At 58.8% G+C, this 11325-nt stretch overlaps 1 protein-coding gene across 3 annotated transcripts; it reads right to left on the bottom strand.

Moving 5' to 3' along the window:
- Window positions 1-320: 320 nt before the first annotated feature.
- On the bottom strand, window positions 321-4692 carry LOC122219236. Of its 3 annotated transcripts, XM_042937445.1 has the most exons (4): window positions 4506-4692; window positions 3791-3996; window positions 1321-1626; window positions 321-1195 (listed from the first exon to the last, which is right to left on the bottom strand). In XM_042937445.1, exons 1-4 carry the CDS (start codon window positions 4558-4560, stop codon window positions 1109-1111), a joined length of 654 nt encoding a protein of 217 aa, XP_042793379.1. In that variant the 5' UTR covers window positions 4561-4692; the 3' UTR covers window positions 321-1108. The 3 variants fall into 3 exon arrangements, 2 of the variants coding, with proteins under 2 accessions (XP_042793379.1, XP_042793380.1); XR_006202327.1 differs by lacking the exon at window positions 4506-4692 and having other exon boundaries at window positions 3700-4051; XM_042937446.1 differs by lacking the exon at window positions 1321-1626.
- Window positions 4693-11325: the final 6633 nt, after the last annotated feature.

Raw genomic sequence — 11325 nt, 5'->3', positions numbered from 1 at the left:
TGTCCCGTGTGCCCTCCCTCACAGGCCAACAGAGAGGGCCAGACAAACTGTAAAGTGCTGTGTCAGCTACCGCGGTGTCAGTGGGCGCTCCTCTGGCCCCGCGCTCCGCCCCCGGCAGGGCGGTGTCCTGAGAGCGGCTCACCCGGCAGGCCTAGGGGTGCGAGGCCAGGAGGACTGGCAGGAGCGGACGTGGCGGTGGCCAGCCCCGGCGTGGCAGGAGACACCCCTTCTCCCGCCAGCGAGGGGCTCCTCCTCAGTTTTGGAGGACATTTTCAAGGTCACCTGGGTCATCCTTCCGTCACATTCTGGACTGTTTCCAGCAGGCCCCATGGTCCTGGTGGGACGCTCTCCCTGAGGAACGTTCCGGTTCTGGAGACCGCTGACAGCCACGCAGTTCCTGGATTTCACCTGCAGGTCTTGGCCACACCCCTTCAGAGGATGCGCGTCACATACAAGTCCTCTCCGCCACGGCAGCCCCTAAACGATGTGAGGAGCAGGAGTGTGTTTGTCGAGCGGCACCCGGCAAACAAACAGTGATTATCTGCTTTTCTGAGACACTGTGGGTTCAGAATGAGCCAAGCACCATCACTTTTTTGCTAGGACTCTCAGAGGAGAACACAGGCTTTAAACAGATGATGGTTTGTAACAGCGGTAACAAGAATAATGATGATGGACAGATGGACAGAGATGGATAGGTAGATGCAGATAAGTAAGAGATGATAGACAAATAAATGGTAGACAGACAGACAGACACGGATAGATGACAGACTTGTTTTCGAGACGACTTGGGACACATCACGGTGGGCTTGAGCAAGGTGCCCTATGAAGCCTGAGGGAGGAGCTCGGTCCAGGAGTTCAAGAAAACCCGATGAGGAGGCAGAGCCTGGGGCGGGCACAGGCGGGCATGCTCTCACAAGACAAGACGCTTTTGTTCCTCCGAGTAACATGGACTAAATTCTCCTCGAGGTCCTGGTCTTTTTCCTTTTCACATTCATCTATCAGTTTCATCTGCCATACGCAAGCGCTGGGTGCAGGTGCAGGGCCTGAGAGACGCCCAGAGGCCGCCCGCGGTGCCGTGGGCCTGGCGGGGTACACGGGGCACAGCAGCTCAGCGATGAGGGTCGCTCAGGGCTGTGCGTTCACGGAAGGTGCGCCCAGAGCTGGGGGCCGAGAAGGTTCTTGCAGGAAGTGCTTTCTGGGCATGGACAGATGACGAGGATCAGTTAGCAGGACCAGGGACCCCGGGTATGGCTGGAGTGTAGGTGTAGGGGGCCCTCAGGCACGGGGACATTGCAGAGGCAGCAGGACCACCGTATTTACCCTGAGGACTGTGACGTGACCCAAGGAGGCCTTCCGAGCGGAGGAGTGACATGATGGCATTGGGGGCATGGCCAGGAGGGTGGGAGCCAGCCCCCAAAGTAACCCAGGTGGGGAGAGAGGCCTGGCCAGGTGGGGGTGCAGGTAGGGAGGCGAGCCGGGAAGCAAGACGCAGGGGTGGGGCCCCAGTTCCGACAGGCAGCAGGGCCCAGGACGCTCAGAGAAGGCACATTCCTGGAGGACAGGTCTGTTCCCGACACATCGCATGTGACGATCCTTGGACTCCATCGACCTGACAGCTGTGGGGACCTGGCCGGGGAATCGGACGCAAAGCCGTAAACATGTGCCTGTCACGGAAGGGGCTCTAGGACCGCAGGACCCCTGTCGGCAGGTTTGCTCGCGCGGGACGGACTGCGCAGGGGAACGGGGAAGTGGAGGAAAGAGGCCACCCAAACCTCAGTGTCGGGCCTTGTCTGTTGTTGCCACGTTCACACACCCTCTGCTCCAGGAGCAGATCACAGGGTTGCCAACCTGAAAGTGACTTTCCTTAGGCCCCCTCCAGGCAGCATGCCAGGGCAACTCTGCCAGTGTAGACACCACACAAGGTCAGAAAGTGGACAGCATGCAAACCCATTTCAGCGGCATCAATGAGGGTGGGTCCCTGGGAGTGGGTTCCTGGGAGGATGGGCTCCCAAGGATGGGCCCCAGGGGGTGGGTCCCCAAAGATGGGTCTTTGGGAGTGGGTTCCCGGGGGGTGGGTCCCCAAAGATGGGTCCCGGGGAGTGGGTTCCCAGGGGGTAGGCCCCTGAGGATGGGCCCCAGGGGGTGAGTCCCCAAAGATGGGTCCCTGGGAGTGGGTTCCCGGGGGGTGGGTCCCCAAAGATGGGTCCCTGGGAGTGGGTTCCCGAGGGGTAGGCCCCCAAGGATGGTCCCCAGGGGGTGGGTCCCCAAAGATGGGTCCCTGGGAGTGGGTTTCTGGGGGGTGGGTCCCCAAAGATGGGTCCCTAAGAGTGGGTTCCTAGGGTGGTGGGCTCCCAAGAATGGGCCCCAGGGGGTGGGTCCCCAAACATGGGTCCCTGGGAGTGGGTTCCCGGGAGGTGGGTCCCCAAAGATGGGTCCCGGGGAGTGGGTTCCTGGGGGGTAGGCCCCCGAGGATGGGCCCCAGGGGGTGAGTCGCCAAAGACGGGTCCTTGGGAGTGGGTTCCCGGGGGCTGTGTCCCCAAAGACGGGTCCCTAAGAGTGGGTTCCTGGGAAGGTGGGCTCCCAAGGATGGGCCCCAGGGGGTGGGTCCCCAGAGATGGGTCCCTGGGAGTGGGTTCCCGGGGGGGCGGGCTCCCAAGGATGGGCCCCAGGGGTGGGTACCTGGCCCCGGGAGACCCACCAAGGACGACAGCGTTCCCCAGTGTGTCCAGTCCCTGGGCCTAGTGCCTTCTGCACTGGCTTCCAGCTCTACTAAGATTCTCTAAGTAATTCCCTATGGAAGGAATCTCCAAATATCCAATGTGGCTTCTGCTGTCCTGAAGGCCACACAGAGAACTGTGTGAGAACAGCATTAATGGGGGGGGGGGGGGGGCGGTGAGAAAGGGGCCAGGAGGGTGGCAACAAGAAGCTGTGGGTGGTATAACCAGGGCGGTTTTGGCAGCCGGCACAGAAGCACACCGCAGACTGGCGTGGAGAAGAGGCCCGGGGAAGCAGAGGCCGCTGCTCGGACATACTATTGTGTTTTCTGTGGAGAATAAAGAGGTGGGACACCTCCGTTTGGCCCTGGGCACAGGTAGCAGGCGGGGCACAGGGGTGGGCAGAGGTGGGACCGCTGGGGGAGGGTCCGCTGGGGGCGGGGGCGGGGGGCGGGGGCGGCTGGGTGTGCACAGGAGGAGGGGGCCGGGAAGGTGCCCAGCAACACGGGTGTGGGGGTCACAGGACGGAGTGGGGCCGCGGCAAGGGGCCTGGGGTTGAGGTCACCGCACTGACTACTCCGGGCACCACACACACTGCTGGCAGGGGGCGCCGCTGGCCGGCCGTGGGGTCTTTCATCTCTCCCTTCTCGTCCACGTGGCGCCCCTGCAGGTGACCGAGTGACCCTGGTGCCCCTGCGGGTGACAGAGTGACCCCAGGCTCCAGGCAGGAGCGGAGTTCAGAGCTGGACGGGCGTCTGGGCTTGGGTGGCCCAGCATAGGAGGTGTGGCCACACCCCGGGCCCTGCTGGAGGAGGTGTGGCCCCAGAGCCCTGATGCTCGGGGTGAAGTTGCTTCACGGGCCCCCAGGCTCCAGCTCGTGCCGGGAGGCTCCCAGAGCCCGGCCTGCCCAGTCAGGGCCCCACAGCCTGGGGGGCCGCGGCGGATGTTCAGGCTAAACGGCCCTGCTCTTGGAGGGCCCACCCACCGCAGGCTCCCTTCCCTCCACGGGCTCCTCGGAGAGGAGGCTGAGAGCCTCTGACGGGTCCAGACCCCTGCTCGGGCAACGCTGCCCCCACCTCGGAGTGAAGGACCGCAGGATCAGCGCAGCCCTGCGTCAGCACAGCCTGCTGAGCGTGTTGAAAGCGGTCCGCGGCCCACGGCGACATCTGGACGTGCCGCGCAGGGGAGAGGGCGGGCAGGCGGGAGATGGTGGAGGTGGGGCCCGCGGCCCTGTGGCTGATGCCGCCCCACGTTTCCCTGGGGGCCTTTCCTGCTGAGTCACCTGCAGAAGATAAGGCCGGAGAGTTCCGCAGGAAATCGAGGCGTCTCGGGGCGTGTGTCTGGACCTGCAGGGTCATCACGTGAGAGGGTATTTGGGAGGGAAAGTAGGGGCCCCCACCCCTACCGCAGAGGAGGGCACCCACGGCCCACCCCTCCCTCCTCTTCCTCTGGGCCCGGGCCGTGCCAAGTTCCGTCCACCTTGGTTGTCACTCACCGAGAGGCCTCTGGGGGTGACCGTGTGCCTGTGCGGCCCTTGCCTGAAAGCCCGTTGGAGCTTTTCACAAATGATACGAAAAGACCCCGGACCCTGCAGGTCCTGCCTCAGCTGCTCTCAGTCAACCCACACGGTTTCCACTCCTGGTCCCAGTTTAACTTCTGGGACCCAGTGGGCTGCCCCGGTTCCCTCACCCCTGGGATCCCATGGGAGGCTGTGGGACACCCCTGGCTCCCCCTGGGATTGCGTGGGATGCCCCATTCTCTTCCCATGTAAGCTGACTATTGTAAACTCACCAACAGCCATCACACCCCTGGATGGTTGGCTCACGTGTCCGCCTGGCTGGGCCATAGCACCAGCGTTTGGCCAAATACCCGTCCAGATGTCACCGGGAGCGTATTTTCAGGTGAGATCAACACTTAAGTCAGCCAACTTTGAGTAAAGCGGATGATCCCCACAGCGGGGCCGCATCCAAGCAGGGGGAGACACCGGGACACTGGGAGAAACTGAGGTCTGTGGAGGAAGGAGGAACCCCCTCCAGAGGGCCGTACTCTTCCTGGCCCACCCTGTAAATCTCAGACTTGCCAGAATCCACAATTTTATGAGCCAATCCCTTAAAATAGATGTCCTTGTCTCTCTGTCTCTTTCTGAACATGCAATTAATGTTCATTCAGCAAATCTTTGTAAATCTTTTATCTACGATTGTATCTCAGGACCTATGACATTGCCCCACACATAGCCAGTGATCAAAAACATATTTTCATCAATAGATGAATATTTTGGATAGAAGAATAGAGAACAGTGAGTTATGAGTACCCCTTTGCCAACTCTACACTGGGTATGCAAGACACTTTGATGCACACGAACAACATAGTACGGTCTCCAGGAAACTGACAGTGCCTCCTTATGTGTGGACCGCAGCTGAGCACAATGCTCTAGCAGTTGCCTGAGTGCGGAGTAAAATGGGTCTATCACCTCCTTTCTTCAGGACCCTATGCATTTGTTAATATGGCCTAAATATTCCCCAGGGTTGGAAGCTGTTGTAGACTGAACCTACTGCTCCTCTAGGTTTCATTTCCAGCCGCACCCAGGGAAGGGAGTGGTAGAGGGAGCAGGGTGCACTGGGGAAGGACATGGGGAAGGAACGATGGCAGGGCTGAGCAGGCCTCTTAAGTCCCTGACCACGTTCTCCCCACAGCACTATGTATCTGATTCTCTGTCTGGCAAGCATTTTGGCCTCTTCGTCCATCATGGCACAATTTTCACCCCGTGAGGGTCTGGAGGGAAGCGACCGTCTGGAGTGACTGCGCTGCTCCTTCTGAAGATAGTGCTAGAAGCCTGGGGAGACCCAGCAGGAGGGGGACCGTGGGGTTGTCTGAGGAGAGCTGGCCCAACAAGTCCGCGTAAATCAGAGTCAAGTTAATCCTGTGGCATGCGGGAAGGGGCCAGGGGAGCGCGGGCTCCGAGACCAGAGGATAAAACAGCCACAGCCGGGGCACCGGGGACTGCGTTGGGGAAGAGACCGCCAGCCCCTGCGGGGCCACTCACCACTCGATGGCTCGTCCCTGAATGCAGCACCTCACGTATTCTAGGCAGCGTGTTCTCCCGTCCATATGCGTGTGACTTCAAAGTACGGCAGCATGAAGGTGTCTCAGCAGCTGATCATTTAAATAACAAGAAATCACACACTGAAAAGAAACCCTGTATCTTTTTCTACCCAAATATAATTTCATGATATGACGAAAAAGTAGAACCAGTTGCCGTGAGACATCATGAAACCACTTCCCACAAACCCACAAGGGCAGCGCCGGCTCAGGCTGCCGGAGGCGACCCACGGCGAGCAGGGAGGCCACCCGCCAAGGGGCATCCCTCCCGCCCACACCCTCCCGCAGGGCGACTGGAGGGTCCATGTCAGGCCAGAGGGCCCCTCCGCGCCCAGCTCCTGCCACAGCACAAGGACACGCTGGCCAGCACAGGGCCGTGTTCGAGGAGGGGCAGGAGACAAGGAAAGGAGGGACTCTCCAGCTGCAAGCATCCCCCACACTCTTCTGTTCTGACCCCTGTCCCGACCCCCTCAATCTTGGCCTTCGTGCTGGGCCACAGGCAGGGACCTGCCCTCTTTCCTTTGGTTCTAAGACATTAGCACCTTATGTGATGAAGCCAATTCCCCTGTGTGAGGTCCCCTGTGCTCCCTCCCAGCTCCTCTGCTCTCTCCCGACCCCTCTGTGCTCCCTCCCAGCTCTTCTGTGCTCCCACCTGACCCCCTCTCTGCTCCCTCCCGGCCCCCTCTGTGCTCCCTCCTGGGCCTTCTCTGCTCCCTACCGGCCTCTCTCTGCTCCTACCTGGCCCCCTCTGTGCTCCACCTGGCCGCCTCTGTGCTCCCTCCAAGCCCCTCTGTGCTCCCACCTGGCCCCCTCTCTGCTCCCACCTGGCCCCCTCTGTGCTCCCTCCTGGCCCCCTCTGTGCTCCACCTGGCCCCCTCTGTGCTCCCTCCCAGCCCTTTGTGCTCTCACCTGGCCCCCTCTGTTCTCCCTCTTGACCCCCTCTGTGTTCCCTCCCGACCCCTCTCTGCTCCCTCCCAGCTCCTCTGTGCCCCCACCTGGCCCCCTCTGTGCTCCCTTCCGGTCCCTTTGTGCTCCCACCTGGCCCCCTCTCTGCTCCCTCCCAGCGCCTCTGTGCTCCACTTGTGCTCCACTTGGCCCCCTCTGTGCTCCCTCCCGGCCCCTTTGTGCTCCCACCTGGCCCCCTCTGTTCTCCCTCCTGACCCCCTCTGTGTTCCCTCCCGACCCCTCTCTGCTCCCTCCGGGCCCCTCTCTGCTCCCTCCTGGCCCCTCTCTGCTCCCTACCGGCCCCTCTGTGTTCCCACCTGGCCCCCTCTATGCTCCCTCCCAGCTCCCCTGTGCTCCCACCTGGCCCCCTCTCTGCTCCCTCCCAGCTCCTCTATGCTCCCTCCTGGCCCCCTCTCTGCTCCCTCCTGGCCCCCTCTCTGCTCCCTCCTGGCCCCTCTCTGCTCCCTACCGGCCCCTCTGTGTTCCCACCTGGCCCCCTCTGTGCTCCCTCCCAGCTCCCCTGTGCTCCCACCTGGCCCCCTCTGTGCTCCCTCCCAGCCCTTTGTGCTCTCACCTGGCCCCCTCTGTTCTCCCTCCTGACCCCCTCTGTGTTCCCTCCCATCCCCTCTCTGCTCCCTCCAGGCCCCTCTATGCTCCCTCCTGGCCCCTCTCTGCTCCCTACCAGCCCCTCTGTTCTCCCACCTGGCCCCCTCTGTGCTCCCTCCCAGCTCCTCTGAGCTCCCACCTGGCCCCCTCTGTGCTCCCTCCCAGCCCCTCTGTGCTCCCACCTGGCCCCCTCTGTGCTCCCTCCCAGCTCCTCTGAGCTCCCACCTGGCCCCTTCTCTGCTCCCTCCCGGCCCCCTCTCTGCTCCCTCCTGGCCCCTCTCTGCTCCCTACCGGCCCCTCTGTGTTCCCACCTGGCCCCCTCTGTGCTCCCTCCCAGCTCTCCTATGCTCCCACCTGGCCTCCTCTGTGCTCCCACCGCCCCCTGGAAGCCAGTGATTGGCAGGTCCAGCTGCAGCGGCTGCCGCGGGCCCCTCCAGGCTCCCCTGACAGATGTTTTAATCTACTGTTTGAAGAATGACTTCTGCGCAGCTCTGGGGCTCACACATCTGTTTCTGTTTAGAATGCAGAGGCGTTTCAAACAGCCAGGCTCTGCCACCCCGGGAACTGTTTAACCGGCGGCCACGTTGCTTACATTATCCATTACAGCTAGGGAAGGATTTACGGCAGGCGGGCTGGACATACTTTTAAGCTCTGTAAAATAGATCACTCATTTCAAAAAAGAGAACAGTTTAGCTTCCTAAACACATCCTTTTTTGAAAGGAGATATTTACTTTATTAACCCATAAAAACATCAGGGAGCATAAAGCTTCCAGAACCGTTCATGTTTCAGCCGCTAGAGCTCCCGTAAGGAGGCAGCTTCTGGCCTCACCCCTTGGCTGTTACCCCTGATCTCACCGCTCACGGTTCCCGTGCTCCTGGCAGCACAGCCACTCGGCAGGTCCCTGCGAGAGGCCAGGTCCCGCAGGAGGGACGCCAGGGGCGGAGTGACCTGGTGTGCAATAATCGTTTATTAAAATAATTTAAGAATGACTTTCTGGGGCGCCTGAGTGGCTCAGTCAGTTGAGCGTCCGACTTCGGCTCAGGTCATGATCTCCTGGTCTGTGAGCTCGAGCCCCGTGTCGGGTTCTGTGCTGACCGCTCGGAGCCTGGAGGCTGCTTCGGATTCTGTGTCTCCCCATCTCTCTGCCCCTCCCATGCTCATGCTCTGTCTCTCTCTGTCTCAAAAATAAATAAACATTTAAAAAAAATGACTTTCTACATAAACTTGAATGAGGGAAAACCAAGAGGTATCTGTAGGTTATAAATATCAGAGGTCAGTTTTGAGAGCATCAGGGCCTGTAAACCAGGTGTTTAACCAAGTTGGAGAGAAAGGAAAAGAATTTATTGAGTGAATGCTGTGTGCTTGTTGCTTCCCCATCACCACAAAGGGACTAATGGCCCCTGATGATGGGTTGGGGTCACATTCCACACACGTCTCTGTATAGAACCCTCCCAAACACTCTGTGGTAGGACCACCCCACGCCGCAGAGGCAAACCCGCAGGAAGTGGCCCGCCTACAGTCACTTAGCTCATCCGCGGGGCCGTGACCCACCGCCCCAACCGCTGCGCGGCGGCCTGGGCCAAGGACTCGAGACGAGCGGTCCCCTAAGAACACGGCACCGGCTCTGAAAAGCTGCAGGGTTCCAGCCAGGTCTGCCTGACACCAAATCTCAAGCTTTATTTCCAGGAAATATACCAGGTAGCAGGCTTAAAGCATGTGATGGGTGCTTGCGCGTCTGGGCAATGTCATCTGGGGATTTTTTTTCCCGGTTCTGAGAAGAAATGCTTCTTTTATTTTACGTAAATCTCCATTTTTCTACTAGTAAATACGAAAAGAGGAAGAAGCAGAGACACCATCTCTCTGTTCTTTACGGCCACCTCTTGTAGGGCTGAGGGGCAGGAACGCCCCGTCACACCCTGGCTGGCTGCCGCAAGGGCCCGAGGGGGGACTGGAGCACCGTGTGCAGAAGGAAGCCCGTGGCTGGTGCTCAGGTGGCCTCGTACTCAGAGATGGAGGGACCGCGTGCTGGAATCGTAGGTCCCCTCCTCACCGCCTCTGCCCCTGCTGCCCAGCCAGAGGAGACGAATGCACGTGCAGAAACCCTTCCTGGCCAGCACCCTGCCGCCGGGGTTCTCACGGCCCCAGCCAGCTGCTGAGTGCACAGCACGCCGTCTTCAGTTCCACACCACGTGGAAACCGTCACCTCCGCTGGGAGTTAAGCAAGTGGGACTCCAGACATCACGCCAAGCAAAGAGGAAGCCTGCGTTTTCCATGCAGGGCCGTGGACGTCCTACTCTCCAAACCCATCAACGGCACGGGCCACTCCCGATATTTTCGTGCAAACGCAGCCTGCGCAGCCCATGTCCTGAAAACAAGAGTGCCCACTCCCCAAAAGGCACAGGTACATTTGTATACACTCTTTTTTTTTTTTTTTAATGTTTATCTCTTTCTGAGAGCGACAGAGAGAGCATGAGCGGGGAAGGGGCAGAGAGAGAGGCAGGCACAGAATCCGAAGCAGCTCCAGGCTCCGAGCTGTCAGCACACAGCCCGACGCGGGGCTCAAACCCACAAACCTCGAGATCATGACCGAGCTGAAGTCGGACGCTTAACCAGCTGAGCCACCCAGGCGCCCCCACTCTTTTACATGAAAAAAGTGTTTTACAAAAAGTAACTGCAAATACTGGCTTTTTCACTTTGAATTATTGTGCAGGCAACAAGCCGCCTTTCTCAAGGAGATTCGTCAACGGAAATGACATGAAACCATCAGCTTGGAATGATCTGCCCTGGGAAGGGACACAGGCCTCACTTCCCAGGAAGGGGACAGACAACCAGAGAAGTCAGCTCAGAGAGGACATCCCTCTTGCCTTGAGAAGCACCAACAGGCAGCACAGAAAGACCACGGGAATCTCTCCATGAGGCCAGCCTCGCACAGGGCTGCCCCGCCGAGAACAAGCAGTATGTCCCCCACACCCAGTATTGGGCCCATTTTGGGTGTGATTCCGTGTGCCAGAGCAGAGCTCTTCAACAGAAAGTGAGCTTCTGAGAACACAGTCCGGTGGCCAAGGACTAGAAAGGGGAAGGGAGACCCCACAGATATCCGGGGTGCCGGCATGTCAGGAACCCAGGATGACGCGTACCTGTGTGGAATAAACGTGGCCACCTGTGCCACCGAGGGTCAAGTCCCGCCCAACCTAAGCCCTAGATACCTGCTCCCCTCACAAACAAGCTTGAGGCCCCACGGCCAGCACGAAGGCAGCTGTGTCCTGCCACAGGGTGGACACTGCCCACTGGACCATGACAGAGAAGCAGAGAAACTGAGGGCAGGCCCTTGGGAATAGCTAAGGACGTTTGAAAAGGCAATTTCATGTCTGTCGAAGCCGACAAAAGACAGGAGCTGGTGTTTTCTGTCTTTTTTCATTTCATTTTTGGAGGAACTCATTTTTATTGCACTTTTCAAAAGGGGATAACAAATAGAAAATAAAATTTTGAAAACTCTGGTTTTCATGGCAGGTAGTTGGGGAAGTACTAATTGAAGCAGCAGAAAAACTCAGGTAAGAAAGAAGAAAAATTAACATGTTAGGTCTGTTCTCTCTGTCTCCCAAATACAGGAGAGCCTCGCAGGGCACAGTGTTATTTGTCTACAGCACCAAGAATCCAGCTCCTCGTTCTTTTGGATTCTGCGCCTGGAACTCGGGAATTGGTTCAGTGTTGGCTACAATGGCCCGGGCAGCAAGGAACGGGATACAGTATAAACAATTCGGTAAATTGGAAGTTCTCGGTCAACACACGGCTGAAGCGTGATACCAACTCTTTGGCCACTAGATGGACAGTTCTAGGTGGCTAAGTATGAAGTTTGATTTTACAAAATGTTTGGTAAGATCTAATTGAAATTTTTAAAAATTAAATTTAGATTTGGCTTTAGTTAAATTTGAATCAAAATTTTGATATTAATTAAATATG

The sequence above is a fragment of the Panthera leo genome, chromosome B2, assembly GCF_018350215.1.
Source record: "Panthera leo isolate Ple1 chromosome B2, P.leo_Ple1_pat1.1, whole genome shotgun sequence".
In the NCBI taxonomy this organism is placed as follows: Eukaryota; Metazoa; Chordata; class Mammalia; order Carnivora; family Felidae; genus Panthera; species Panthera leo.
The sequence above is the reverse complement of the archived record's forward strand: the minus strand, read 5'-3'. Positions and strand labels throughout refer to the sequence as shown.